General features: G+C 46.5%; 1 protein-coding gene across 8 annotated transcripts in view; it reads left to right on the forward strand.

Annotated features, from left to right (window-relative positions):
- Positions 1–2,651: 2,651 nt before the first annotated feature.
- The window catches only part of ADAMTS6 (ADAM metallopeptidase with thrombospondin type 1 motif 6), a 124,191-nt gene continuing 111,538 nt past the window's right edge, over positions 2,652–15,304 (forward strand). For 5 of the 8 annotated variants that reach the window (XR_013843513.1, XM_079995346.1, XM_079995357.1 and 2 more), the window contains exon 1: positions 2,652–3,237. Coding sequence is in view for 1 of the 8 variants with exons in the window: in XM_079995349.1 (XP_079851475.1) it covers positions 3,229–3,237 (9 nt within the window). In the remaining 7 variants the exon portion in view is untranslated. Of the gene's footprint in view, positions 3,238–5,050; positions 5,450–5,854; positions 6,028–15,304 lie in introns of those variants that run through there. The other 3 variants (XM_079995349.1, XM_079995355.1, XM_079995354.1) reach the window with 3 other exon arrangements.

Genomic DNA, 15,304 nt, shown 5'->3' on the forward strand with positions numbered 1-15,304 from the left:
AATCCAGCACTGTTCACCTTTCTTACATTTAGGTGGTGTAGATTAGACCTTCCACCTACCAAGGCATTTGTTTGCACAATACCAAAACTATAAGACAAATAGCAACTGAAACCATACCACATATTTTAATGAGGTCTTTCGGAACTTTCATAACTTGTCCAACAATGCCTATTCTTCAAAATATTTTACAAAAGTGAATTAAATTCCTGGTTCAAAGGGTGCAACTGTCATATCTTTTTTTGTCCCCATATTACTTTAGACAATGGGTGATTAACATTAACCCTTCACGGAGCTGTATAAAGCAAAAGCGCAGCGAATGATTCGTGACCCACAATGAACTCAGGCAGAACATTTGCACATTTCCATCTAAGGGGCCCTCAGAGAGATCGGCCACATTCTAGGGGCAGACAGAATGCATATTGAATATCTTGCATTCGCTCCCTTTTCCTTTGGACCGCCGCCGGCCGCAGGATGGCGCCCTTTGAGCAATTTCAGCCGGGAAAACAGCCTGTGTAACGAAATACTTCTGCAGCTGGATCCATGCTACTTTTAAATGGACACATCTGCACAGTACAGTTTCACTCCTTGCTCTCGTCGGGTGTTACAGAGGCTTCTGAAGTCACTGGGTACACAAGCACATAAAATACCGACGGATGCGATACGACTTCCAATTTCTGATCTCGTCGAGTCCAAATGCAGGACTACGTGGCGGTGGGTGCGTTTTTGTTAAGAATCTGACCTGCCCAAACCCAATACGTTTCTTCTCCCCAATGGCAAGCCCCGTTTCTCCATTTCAGCGGGCAGGATGGGACCAATTCCAACCTGAGGTCACGATGGGGACTCTCGCCTCTGCGTGTTGATCCTTTTCGGAACCGCTCCCTTGGACCATTCCATCCTGAATCCTGCGTTACTCCAAGCCAAGGATTCATGGGCTGACCAGAACGGTCACACCTACGAACCTCCGGTGTAGGATGAAAATGATGATGATGATGATAGGCAATGGAGTATAATGTTCACAGAGAAGCTTGAAACCTTAGAGTGGCAGAGCTTTATAGGCAGGTGGCTTCTTCCCACTCCGTTTTTTGACCCATAGGAAACGGACTTGGCAGTTTTGCAAGTGGGGTAAGGTTTCGAGACGCCAATTCTGCCTCCTAACAACCCCCTTTTCCAACGTCGCAAAGGCTTCTATATGGGGGTGGGGTGCAACATTTGTTCTGCCTGCCTTAAATGCATACTTGTATTTTCGACCCCCTCCTGCAAGTGTGTGTCTCCCCGCTCCCCCCGCCCATAGGTTTTGGGTCACCGTAAATGAAAGCGAAAGTGTCTTGTTTGTGAGGCGCTTGAAAGGATGAAGGCTGAACGCATGAATTATCGATACATTTTTTAAAAAAACTACTATGTCCTATTGCCGATAGTGCGTAAATTCCTACGCTCAGCAACCCCCACAGTGGTCTCTGCTGCTGCAGTCACTGATATTCTCCAGCCAGTGAACTTTTGAGAAGGGGGTGGGAGTCGTGGGACAAAATCAAGCTGTAACAACCATACCGGCTACCAATTCAAAAGCCAGCCAGTTTCTTATCCCCATCTGGAAATAATGTACTTCAGGCGGGGGGGGGGGGGAGCTCTCCTAGAGCACAGGGTCAGTTCAGTGCGCAGAAAAGGGGGCGGGAGAAGCAGCAGTCAATGCCGTGCTCAGATCTCCCGATAAAAGATCTTATCGTGCAACCCAGCATCGTGGGATCACGGGGATAAAGTTGCCAAAATGTACAATTTGCAAAAACTAAGGATCACTGAGGACTGCTTCACACATTACTTTTTAGGTGTACAGTACATTTAAATGTATTGTGTGAATAAAAGAAACACGTGACTGGATACAAGTGCGTCATACAGGGGCTACATAACTAGCGCACAGACCCTGATTAGTGAACTGAGGGTGGGGGCTCGGTAATTTGTGGTGGGGCTAGCCTTCATGGCTCTCTTGTGTGCTTTGAACGCCTAAAAGGGGTCGTTTTAACTCCCTTGTGTAAACGAGACGTAGCAAGCAACAACCAGAAATCAGATTTCACCCCTTGCTTTTCAATGCATCGGAGCCGTTCACACATTCAGTTGTCAACCCGGGTTTGCTGCTACGTAACAGTCTTAAAATTACCACCGTGCCATTTTTTCCACGCACACTGTCAAGCCCATCCAAGTTTGCACCCAAGTCGGGCCTGCGGGAATCAACCCCAGGCTGGGGTCGCCCGCTTGCCCTTTGCTTTGCTGCTTCCCTTCCCCGCTCCCTCCAGAGATCCTTTAACGTTCCCCGGGTTGCGGAGGTTTTTCCCAGTGACACGAGCCCATGCGGAGCCAAGTCTCCTTTTCCTCCATCTCAGCAGAGCTGCTTTAAAACAGCTCTGAAAGAAAGAGAGGAGAAGCACGAGGCGCGCGGGAGAGACGCGAGACTCGCCCCCCCCCCATTCATTATGAAGCACTTTGAGGAGTGCGAGCGGGGCGGGGGGGGGGCGAGGAAGTTTACATTGCCTCGAGCCCCCTGCGGCTTTCCTTTCGCCCCCTCGCCTGTTACCCTGATTGTACCTCCGCGTCCCCCTCCCCCTCCACGTGATGGGCCCGACATGCGCAGCAGCGCCAGGGGCGCCGGAGGCACATTTGCAGACTGACGTCAGTGTGCACAACCTCTCAGGCCAAAATAGTCCGCTGCTGCTGCAGCTCCAAACTTGGCTGAAGGCCGGTAGTGAGAAGAGATCTCGAGCTACTTCAACAAAACTTTCTCTCCAGTCTTTCCTGCTCCCTCTCTCCCCCTTTCCTTCCCTCTCTCCTCCTGATGGTATTCACATAATAGCTCTGCATTGGAAGGGGTGGCCAAGAAGAAAAACCCCCATCCCAAATTCAGTCTTTCCCCCCTCCTCTCCCCACTTCCTTTCTACCCCTTTCCCTTCTCTCTCTTCCTCCCCCCCCCCCGCCCCCACTTTTTGGTTGTAAAAGACAAAAATATGCAGGGTGCTTAGATAAGGCTGGATGAATTGATGGCATCCCTTCTCTTGCCTAGTCAGTCCGTTCTCTCAGCTTCCCCTTTTTAGAAAAAAAAAGTCTATAGAGGATTTCATTCTGCTCTAGAATATAATTCTGGCGTTGGCTTGCCAAGAGGGGAAATCAGAGAGAAGGAATACGGGAACCCTCCAGTGCTATTTCCTATTGTTTGAAACTCACTTTATAGCAGAGAAATTGAAGATGAAAACGGTAAGGAAAGAATTCACCGGACTCTTTGCCTTATGATTTATTTATTTTTATTTTTGTCTCCCGCATAATGGTGCGTTCAGATGTGGAGCTGGGGTGGTTTATAATGCACTAGGCGAAGTGGTTTTTGAATAATTTCCGAGGAACCTTTGAGCTCTGGGGATTAAAAAAGGGGGCGCGGAGGGGGGGAGAATGGGGGCGCGCGCGAGGATCTTCTGAGGCAAAGAAGCTTGCTTTAAGTGTGCTCTTGAGCAGTGAAAACTTTTCGGTTTCGGAAGCAAGAAAAACAATGGTTGGCAAAATAATGCGAGCCCTTTTTGTTTGTCGGTTCTTTTAAACTCATTGACTTTGCTTCTGCTATTCTAAAGCCCATCATTTGGTTGTGTCACGTCAGTGCCTATATAAATGGGGGAGACAAGTGCATATTTTCGTGTGTGCATGCGACTCTAAAGGGTCGCGTTGATGTAATAGCTGGAGCCCGGATGCTCGCCTGAAGGAGAGAGACATTAAGCTCTTAAGAGGCTAATGGGAGAGATGGGAGAGTGTAGCTTTGATTTAGCCCTAGACGCGGAGGGAGTTGCTAGACTCGCAACGCTTGCCGAGACGATTGAATCGCTGTGTGTGTGTGTCTTTTCAAAGGGGTTTTGGGGGAAGGTGTGTGGCCGGAGGGTGGGTGGGGGACTAACTGGGACCGTGCTCCCGGCTAATGTGTGTCCACTCTCTTGTCTTTGCTAATTTCTTTCATTGTTGTACAAGAGGAGAGAAAAAGAGAGCGCGAGAGTCAATCTCAGACTCTTGTTTTTATTTGGACTGCCTTTGCAACGCATTTGGGCCTCATGCCAAGTGTCTGGGTCACACGCGTTTTATCCAAATAGATTTAGCGCTGCTGTCTGGAAATGGGCTGCTGAATGTTAACTTTAGGATCAGCTCCACCAGAACAGCTACAGACTCTTCCCTGGGGTGGGGGGTGGGGAGAGGCGAGGCGGGGGAAGAGGGCTTTTGTTCTTTAGAGTTCTCTCCGAGGGGGTAGATGTAAAATGTTCTTTTGTACTCAGAAGGCATGAATGTGTGCAGGGGGGGGGGATCTGGTTTAAAAGATTGTTTTTAAGTAGTCTGGACTTTCGGCAGTAAAAAATGACAGCTGATCCTTTAGAAAGTTAAGGAGGGGGAGAAGAGGAGGAGGGCGGCACAAAGTTTTACAGATAACTTGACTTTTGCCCTCCTCCCCACCCCCATCCTTCACCACCCAGGTGGCAGCTGATCTGGCGAGTTGCATTGCAAGTGAGAGACGAAGCAGCAGCAGCGCTTTTATTCCTGTCTTGCTGCTTATTCGCCATGCAATCCTGCGTGTGCTTACTTGGGAGTAAGCGCCATTAAACTCAATGGAACTTGCTTCCGAGTAAATCATACGCCAGGCTGCACCCACCCACACCTCTTTTCCCTTTGGTGTTGGCTCCGTTGCTTAGCTAATTATTTAAAGGCCGTGAAAACGAGCCCTAAACTCCAAAAACCTTCATTTGTTTCTTTTTTAAAAATCTAGTGCGCCCTTCAAATCAGGCTTTATTTGTGTGTGGTGCTTTGTGTCTGTGCAACAGCCGCTCTGTAAAAACCTGGTGTGGGAGAAGCGACGTATAGAAGCCAATACCTGTGATTGATAGGACACCCACTTCCCCTCCTCGCCTGTCGTCGCTTTGCCTTAGCAACCCCTCGTCGTCCCAGGGATCACTGGCCGCTTCTCGGGAGTCCTGCCCATTCAAGACGTCTCTCTCTCCCTCTCCGCCCCCCCCCCCCGCTCACTCCTTCTGTGACTTGCATGAGAGCAGCCAGGAGCCCGGGCGGTGGGGGATGGGCGCCGCGGCTGCATCTTTCTCCCTCGCGCGCTCTGTCAATATGCATCGGGGAGCTCCCGCCAAGCAATATATGCGCCTCTTGCCCCGAGGCTTAGCTGCCAGATGCGCCTGTGTGTCTGAAGGCCGCTTCACCTGAAGGCCGCTCTGCAGCAGACATTGCCCAGAAGTAGAGGAAACGGGTCTCTTTATCCCTTGGATGAGCAAGCAAGGCTGGCAGGCAACACTTCTGGGTTTTGTTTGCAAGGCGAGGCGGCGACCTTCACTTTTGCTCTGTTTTCGTTTTGCATTTTTATGTGGTGAGCCGCCCTGTGATCTTCGGGTGGAGGGCGGTATACAAATGAACAAAATGCTTGTTTAACCTGGAGGTAGGCTGTATGAATTGTGTATTGCGTTGTAACGATTTGTTGGGTCTCTGGACCGTAATAAAGGTTGATGATGAACTACAATTAACAACAACAACGCCTGATCTAGACAAGCGCTCTCTCTCTCTCTCCACCCCCTCCCCCGGCGTCCTCTCTCCTGGGGAGCGGATGTATTTGCAGGAGTTTTTTGCGGCTTAACGCCAGGCCATTAGTGGGCCACAGGTGCTACCGCCAGAGCCGAGTAATGTCTGAGCAAACATTGCCCAGGGAGATAGATGATGCGGCTGGAGAATGAGGCTCATTGAAAAGAGCGGCGGCTGCTGTTGGTGCCGGCGGCGGCGGCGGAAAGCCGATGGGTTCAGTTTCTCTGCTGCTGCTGCTGCTGCTGCTGCTGCCGCCGCCGCCGCCGCCGCCGCCGCCTTTGGAGGCAGGCCCAGGGCCGGTGGTGGTGGCTGACTGAGCTGCAGGCGCTGTACCGTTGCCAAGGCTCCGGCGGGAGAAGGAAGGGAGGCCGTTTGCAGGCGGCGGGAAGGAGCCTGCGAGCACAGGCTCTCGCTGCTGCTACCTGTTTGCAGCAAGAGGTGACTTGAGTTAGCTTGGCAGGGTCGGCCAGGGTTCAGAAATCTGTCCTCAAGTACCTTGAAATATGTGAAATAATGATCAAAAAGGTGTTTCTGCCCATGTGCAGGGTGTCTTTCTCTCACCATGGAGCAGCTGTAGGCAGTTTTCTCTAACCCCCCCCCCCAAGTTAAGGATTAACCATTAAGAAGCAGAAAGGCAAAACAGTGGTACCTTTAATAATAAATATTAATATTGAATAAACAATGCCTTTATTAGGACCTTTATTCCCCTAAATATGGGTAGAGCTCAGTTGGCAGGGATGCGGGTGGTGCTGTGGGTTAAACCACAGAGTCTAGGACTTCCTGATCAGAAGGTTGGCGGTTCGAATTCCCGTGACGGGGTGAGCTCCCGTTGCTCGGTCCCTGCTCCTGCCAACCTAGCAGTTTGAAAGCACCTCAAAGTGCAAGTAGATAAATAGGTACCACTCCGGCAGGAAGGTAAACGACGTTTCCGTGCGCTGCTCTGGTTCTCCAGAAGTGGCTTAGTCATGCTGGCCACATGACCCAGAAGCTGTACACTGGCTCCCTCGGCCAATAAAGCGAGATGAGCACCGCAACCCCAGACTGGACCTAATGGTCAGGGGTCCCTTTACCTTTACCAGTTGGTAGAGGGCTTCCTGAATTCTCTAGGTGCAGTTGGAAAAGGCTTATGCCTGAATCTCTGGCGAGCTTCTGTTGGTCAGTACCTACAATACTGAGCCAGATGGACCAGCATGAGGCAGCTTCATAGGACCAGTGTAAATGTCACAAAGCCATGAGCAAGCTTTCATGTTGTCCTTCATCAGGAAAGCTATTGAGCAAAATAAACAGAGATGGGTGGGCGGGGGAAAAACCACATAGAATTAAGGTATGTTTTACTTCTAAGCCTGCAGTTCTTTAGATGGAGTGTAGGAAGAGTCATAGAATTGTAGAGTTGGAAGGAACACCAAGGATCATCTAGTCCAGCCCCCCTGCAATGCAGGAATATGCAGGTGACCCTTAAGGGGATTGAACCCAGGACCTTGGTGTTAGCACCACACTCTAACCAGCTGAGTTAACTGGAAAGAGTAGTCGTACAGACATAATTGGATTAGGCTCAGTGGGTGCAGGGCATATCCTTGGGTGTTGGGGCAAAAGTGAAGCAATTGTTCACCCTTTGCTGAAAATATGAAATCTGGTTCTGTCTCCAGCTATTTCCAGGAGAGACAGATTAACTGAGTGAGAGCTATTTTTGAATCAGTTCTTGGTCAAAAAGGCTTATACTCTAAAATACATGATGATGGCACACAGTGATGGGGAGGGAGAAGGAAAAAAGCGAGCTCAGTATCAGTTTTTACCCTATAGCCAGCAGGACTTGGAAGCATGTCCCTTGCTTTTTTGTCCCAGTGTGGCTAGGAGCCATCTGGACTTTTTAAATTCCGAGCAGGATTAGAAGCTGTTTGGACCCTGATCTTCCTAGCAATTTCTCTTCTCTATCCCACCTCCTGGCCAGCTGTGTGAAAAATTGTAGGTCTTCCTTGCAGCACTTGAGCTTCCCTGGTGGTCTCCCATCAAGGTAATCCATCTTGGTTTAGTTTCCTAGCCTTGGGTGGTATGGCCAGAGGTGTCTGAGATTAGGGGCCCCTGTCCAAGTACAAGAACAAGCGATTGGGGCAAGCCAGACTACCTGAGGAAGTAGGGCTTGGGTAGGTCTGAGACCTTGAGTCCCTATCCTACCCACAACATTTTTCTTGGTAGGTAGCCCTGAGGCTGGGAAGCCTGGTAGACTACCTGGTTAATTTGGGTACAGTAAGTTCAGTTGGAGCACGTTGGAGCAGACTGGCCTGGTGGGATCCCTCTGGTGGCATGTCTCTTGGACTGGCTTGGTTCTGGCACTTCTCTGGAAATGAAGCATTGGTTCAGTGGCTGCCAGCCCTGCAAAGTTTCCTTGCGCAGGAAGGAGAAGGGTGAGGAGCACCAGAGATCCCTTTGCATGGCCTCTATCATTGCAAGCTTTCTAAAATAGTTATCCGCTGCAGAAGGAAACTGAGGTGAATGTCAGTGTAACTATATCATGTCCTCGCCACTGCTAATATATTTATAGCATTTTAATTGTAGCATATTGAAGGAGAAGAAAGGCAGGTTTGTGCTAGTCAGGAAAGGCTGCTAAACCAATCACCTGCACCTCCACAGAGTTCCCCTGTGCACTATTTATTGCTGCTTTTCTTCACCTAGACTTTACTATTCCAGAGAGGCTTTTTCCATTAGGCACATGACGATTGGATTTACATATGTGTTAAAAATTAATCCAGATGAACACTTGCTGCTTTCTCCCCCTCCCCCCTAAGTAGAAAAACGGGGTTTAGGCACAGAAACTTATTTGGTAGCCCTGCATGATGACCTTTGTCATGAGAGAGACAGGGGAAACATGTCCTTGTTAATTCTCCTCGACTTCCCAGCAGCTTTCAATACCATCAACCATGGCCTCCTTCTGGAGCGGCTGTCTGAGTTGGGAGTGGGTGGCACTGCTTTGAGGTGGTTCTGGTTCTACTTGGATGGTTGCTCCAAGATGTTTGGGGAGTGTTTTTCAGCCCCATGGAGCCTTCAATGCGGAGTTCCTTGGGGCTCAATTTTCTCCCCTATACTATTTAGCAGGGGGACGCAGGTGGCGCTGTGGGTTAAAGCCTCAGCGCCTAGGACTTGCCGATCGAAAGGTCGGCGGTTCGAATCCCTGCGGCGGGGTGCGCTCCCGCTGCTCGGTCCCAGCGCCTGCCAACCTAGCAGTTCGAAAGCACCTCCGGGTGCAAGTAGATAAATAGGGACCGCTTACCAGCGGGAAGGTAAACGGCGTTTCCGTGTGCGGCTCTGGCTCGCCAGAGCAGCGATGTCACGCTGGCCACGTGACCCGGAAGTGTCTCCGGACAGCGCTGGCCCCTGGCCTCTTGAGTGAGATGGGCGCACAACCCCAGAGTCTGTCAAGACTGGCCCGTACGGGCAGGGGTACCTTTACCTTATACTATTTAGCATCTACAGTACATGAAATGGCTGAGTGGGGTCATCCAGAGTTTTGGATGACATTGTCAGCAATATGCTGATGACACACATTTCTACTTCTCCTTTACATCTGCAGGCGAGGCAGGGGATGTGCTGGACCAACAACCCCTAGCTTCTGTTTAGCCCATGTTGCAGTGAGATGGTTTTCCTTTTAGAGGCAGGTGGGCTGAGTTTCCAGTTCTTTTGTGTCAAATGCTCTGGAGGGATAGAATTTGGTTGTAAATCTCATGAAAGGATCTACAGAATGCCAAGTGGAATACGTTTTGTGCAGCGTTTTATTTGTATGCATGTGAGATGCTTTAATAGGGTTTGGGCTCAATTCACATTCCACTTACTCTGTTATATACTTGAATATCACTACTTTGGAATACATCGGGTGTGATTGGCATCTTCACTTAGAATAGAATCAGAAAAGAACTATTTGAGATTAAGCAAACCTTTCTGAAATGCTTTATATGGCTTAGTTTAGTTTAATAACATATTTAAAGAGAAACTTCAGAGTTAAAGACTTCAGAGTGTGAAGGGGTGGCGATTGAAGGAATAAGGCATATATATTTAACAGTAAAGTTGGTTAGCCATACACATATTTTATACACACATTTGTACTCACACATAAACATACTTTGCATGCACAAACACTTGCTCAGTAAAAAGTAAATTAGGTCTGCTGATGTAATAATGACTGGGTAGAATTCTGTAGCCCTTTTGTGAAGAGAGCCAGACTGCATAGTAATGTAATAGTCCCTTCTGGTATTAAAATATATAAATGAAAATGCTGATAAACCCAACTAATCCCAACACCTGCAAGATTGTCTCAGCCAAAATTAGGCCACCTGCTTGCAAAATACTGGACGCACCAGTGTTTCCATGCTTCACAGGTGGACAAGTCTTATTTTATATAGACTAAGAACATGTGCATACTGTGGTACAGTATATGGTGCAGCTTTAATGTATTCACATGATTGTGCATTTTGCAGAGCCATTTGATGCTATGTTTGCTGTATACCTTTAGCCTCAGAAATCATGGCCTCAACCCAGAGAAAGTCACAACTTAAGGCCTGTTGAGATTTGGGGGGGGGGTTTCTCATTGATCTGAAGCGGACTTTGTCTTGGGCAAGCCTTGAGTGCATGAAGATTTTTAGAGTGTGGTTGAGTGGAAATGCTGCATTTTATTCTGCACTCTTTGATATTAAGATTATTAGTGTTCAAGTCTTAGTGCTGGACTTGATTATATAATCTTAGTTGGGAGGGACCCAAGGGTCATTTAGTCCAACCCCTTGCAATTCAGGAAACTCAGTTAAAGCATCCATGGCAGATGGCCATCCAACCTCTGCTTAAAAACCTTCAAGGAAGGAGAGTCCACCACCTTTTGTGGGAGTCTGTTCCACTGTCGAACAGCTCTTACTGTTAGAAAGTTTTTTTGTGTGTTTAGCTGGAATCGCCTTTCTTGTTACTTGGTAACTGACAGGTGGGTATAGTTTGCCCATGGCCTCATGACCAAATTCGAAGGCCCAGTGGGCTGGAGGTTCCCCCACTGTATTCCTAGAATCTGACTACTAATATGCCCTATACAGTATATCAGAATCCCAAAAACTATATGCCACAATTATAGCAAGTCCAGTGGAGGTGTCTGGAACACTGTTTCATCTGTATTAGATGAGTTTCAGCTGCTTTGGCCTGAGAACACACATAGGTTGCTTTGAAAAGTGCAGCTCGAGCTGCCCTCTTGAGCCTTGCCCATCTTGGCTTCTTAGAGCTAGCCAAAGGAGATTGACTGGGTGGGACCATTGAGTGATTATTGCTTCATTTGAGAATAGGGAGATACCCTCTGTCTTGAAGGACTTGAGAACTTCTCCGGACCCATAATGTGAAACAACTATTGCCCAAAGGCAAATATCCTCTTTTGGGGCAAGGTGCTTGAGAAGGTGACAGTGGTCCACCTTAAGGCATGCTTGGAGGAAACTGATTATCTGAATCAATTTCAGTCTAGCTTCAGGCCTAGTCAAAGCACTGAAACGACCTTGGTTGCCCTTGTTGATGTTTGTCAGGAGAAGGATGTTTTTCTTTTTGAGATTTCACAAAATTATTTTAACCATCATACCTAAGTAGTGATTGCAACCAGGTTTTTGACATTTACTATAACACACATATTTGAAACCTGTTCCCTTTTTCTGTGATTTGCCTTACCCTTTGTGAAAGGGTGTGTCACAGGAAGAGGGCTATGTCTTGCAAATGCAGTTGAACTACACTCACTTGCACTACTAATCATGTGTAGTTGATGTATTGGGACAGAATGGGACTGGGAATTGATACTCAAAGACACCTTTGTTCACTTTACACAGCACACAACATTTTTTTAAATAAAAAAATACTTTAAAAGGCATGCACTGCTTTTCAAATGGGTATCAAGGCAGCATACCACATAATACCAAAAACATAAAAAGTTCATTAAAATACAATGAAGCAGCAGACATGGAATCACTGAGCAGAAAAATAAATTAAGATCCAGTACAGTATATGCTTAGGCAGACATAAATGTTTTTGTTCTAAAAATGAAGCCTCACAACTGTTTGGTGCAGCACTATTTAAAACACACTGCATGTGCAAAGATGCCTGGTAACAAGGCAGCAATCCTCAAGCATGTCACCAGTGCCACCCTCTGACTCAGGCCAACATCTTTTAAATGAAATATTTATGCAGAAATGGTACCTTTAAAATGTTGATACGAGGAAGATGGCAACTAGCTGTGTCATGCTGGGGCCTCACAAGAAAAAGTGGGCAGCAGAGGCTCAGAGCATAGGGATTGGCCAGAGAAGGAATAAGAGCAGAATCAATATATTTTTCCTGGAATTTGGAGCACCCATGTTATAACACCCTAGGGCCCACAACTTTGATACTTCTCATCATTCTGTGTAGTATTGTTGGGAAATTCCAAGTGTTAAGACTGCTTATAAAATCCTGAGTCAACTCTCTTGTATGCATGCATGATGTAATGGTCTATAATTCCTATTCTCTTGAGAATGAACATTATGCCATGGTCTTTAATTATCACACATAATTGCATTTTAATCACTGTTTCTGCCACGTACTTCCTGTGTTGATAGAGGGTGATTCTCAACCCACACGTGGCCCCTTTGGCTCTGTGTTCTTTATTTGTTTAGTCTTGTTGATGAGCTGAAGGAAAGCTTGTGTTACTGAAGGGTAACACAGCTGCAGTTATGACTGACAGGAGGGGGGCTCTGATAATAAAGGATGCTTTAAAATTTTAGGCAACAAACAAAATAAAATAATGTGACTCACTAGCCCTTATGACAAAAAATAATCTGAACTTTTAATGAGCTTTGGTACTTGTAAAATGTTGAGGAAGGTGGTCTTATATTAGTGACTCTTAGTGAGAAAAATGGGCAGTGAGTTGTAGCTCTTGTGGAGAGACTACGGAAAACGTGTGCAGGGAATAAGAAACCCGCAAACATGTTGATCTAGGTTGTGAAATGTGCTTGTCTGTCAGGTAATTCTAACGGAAAGGGGAACTTATTTTCACTGAGCATATAAATATATATGGCTAAATTAAAAATCAAAATGGTTGGCATCTATCTGTCTCAGGAGACAATGGTCTCCCCTTCTTGTAGTACGACAAGCCAGGCATTGTATTCTGGTGGGAACAACACAGAGCTACAGGTAGGGGACCAGCTGGATAGCTTTGACAAAGGGAAGGTCAATGGCACTTGTTTGATTTGGTATTGTAAATCATTGTGACCTCATCCGTCACTCCAGAACGGCATGCAGAATAGTTTTTGTGGGGAGGGGAGACAAAACTAAAGGAGTAGAGCAATAAGGATTTCCTTGCTCAAGTCTATATCCCTGGGCAACAAATTAGAAGGGCCAGATGTGAGACTTGCTGATGCAAGTAGAGATGGACAGAAGCCAAGCTAGAAATTCTGACTGTAAACATTTGCTGTAAGACCTATGGCCTGATGAACGAAATGAATGACCCATAGGAAAGTGCATCTTTTCTTGGCAGCGACCCGAAATAGCAGCAACATCCAAAAGTTCAACCAATAATATTGTTGCTCTTGGGGGAAAAATATATGGCTAAATGGCCAGGATCTGGGAGCATTTACCAGTGTTAGGATGGTAGAACAAGCCAAACTAATGAACTGCGAATGATCTTTGGTCATTAACTTAGGTACAGGAAACAGGAATCTAGTGAGGGTCAGCTATACCTGCCCCAGGGAAGCAATAGAGCCAGTTTAGAACTTAGAAAGGCTTCATAGTCGAGTGGGGGTGTGGGGGTGCTGTACCTCTGTTAGAGTTCGTGGCTTTGCACCTGGCATTCCAATCAGTTCCATAAATTGTCTCTGAACCTATCATTCAGAGGCAGAGAACGCCAGATGCAAATTGCCACTCATCTTTAGTTAACTTCCCTCTGAGCAGTATCTGAACTTCTGTAGTTCTGCTTCATAAAGCAGTAAAAGAGAATTAAACACAGACAGGACAGCAGATCAAAACTCATGCCAGAATCAGTGAGGTGATGGAAGGTCTTAAGGAGCTAATAGAAAGGCATCAAGGAGCATTTCACAACCTGGGTACAGCCATGAAAAAGGTTTTCTTTCATATCCCCACCAAACATAGCTCAGATATAGTTTTCCTGGCTGATAGGAGGGGAACAGACAAGTTTATATCAGAGGAGACAGCGCCTCATTCTCCTAGTGCCGGTAAGAAGGCAGGGAAGCAGCTGGCACTTCTAAATGTGCTCTGTGCACAGAAACGTTTACCCCAGCCCATTTTCATATGTCCCCCCATCTTCATTTCTGACATTGTTGACTGCAACGCATGACCTTTCTGTTAAGAAAGGATTTTTAGTATAATTTTACTTACATTGTTTTAACATTTTCATTGTTTTGTTTTGACTACAAGTAGATGCACATTCTCAAGTCTCAGGCAGCTGTTAAGTATTAGCACAAAATATTTGGAGACCAGCATTTTGAGAGAAACAAAACAAAATCACAATTTTTATGCTGTGTAAGGGCCAACCATTTATAATGTGGCCATTTCCTAAAAACTTTAAAATGTGTACTTGTCACTGCAGAGGCAACAACTTTCATGTGCAGTATTTTTTTTAATAACATTTGTGGTTTCTTGGGTTTTTATGAACTGTATAATTTGAAATGCCGAACTCATTTTTCTGCAACCAATGGTCAACGAGAATTTTGCATGAATAAAGTATGCAGGTTACAGTCTTGTAAAACAGTAATAATGAGATCAGAAATTATATATTATTTTGCCGGAAGATATGGTATTTTGCTTGTCCCAGATTTTTCTTTTGACTATTGACACATCGTGCTCTCTTCACAGCTGAAATCAATGTAGTAGGTATGGAGTTCAGCTTACTAAACTTGAATATGGTTCAGGGATGCTTTGCAGAGCACTATCCTGACAGGAAAGGGTAGAATTAGTGTGGCCATTGATATTAATAGGATGATACAGTAGTGGATGTACTACTATATGTATTACTGTTCTCAGCATTGCTCTCCTTCCTTCTCCTCATACTCAGGTGTGTGCTGCACATGGTCGCTCAGAAGTTGTTCAGCCTCCTTGATTTAGGCCTCGCTGTCTTCTGAGGAGGCCATGACCTAAGTTCCATCTCCTGGAAGGACTAAGCTCTAGAAGGAGCATGACATTTACTGTGACAGTCTTGATGCTCAGAAACTTTCTTCCAAGAGTGGGTCATTCAGCCTTGGCTTTGCTTGCCATGGGAAGGAAAAGAATCCTTCTGTCCAAGCACCAGGCACCCAGCAATTTTGTAAAAGGCGAAAGATTTATACGATCTGAGGTGAAACCCAGCAATTTTGGACATGGCTGGATAGGGGAGCTGTTGGCCAGTGGCTGGCATCTCCTGACTGGAGCTATGCACTAGTCTTCCTGAAGAGCAGGGACTTATCAGGATGCATCCTTTGGCCTTTGAGGAGTTTGGGAATGGTTGGCATAGTGGTTGTTAGGTTCTGCTCTGCTGACTGAACCTTCACTAACCTCCTCAACGGCTCTAGAAAATAGCCTAGTGAACCTTCGAGGTCTTTAGCTCCTCAGGGTAAAAAGAGATCCTTTTCTTGTCATTGGCTATCTTCGCTCATGGGCTCTCACCTTGTACAACCCATACAAAATGAAAACTAAAGAAGACATGCATTTGGATGTCTGAGGATGTTGAAAATTCTGTCTGTCTAATTAA

Source organism: Podarcis cretensis (assembly GCF_951804945.1).
Source record: "Podarcis cretensis genome assembly, chromosome: 11".
Taxonomy (NCBI): Eukaryota; Metazoa; Chordata; class Lepidosauria; order Squamata; family Lacertidae; genus Podarcis; species Podarcis cretensis.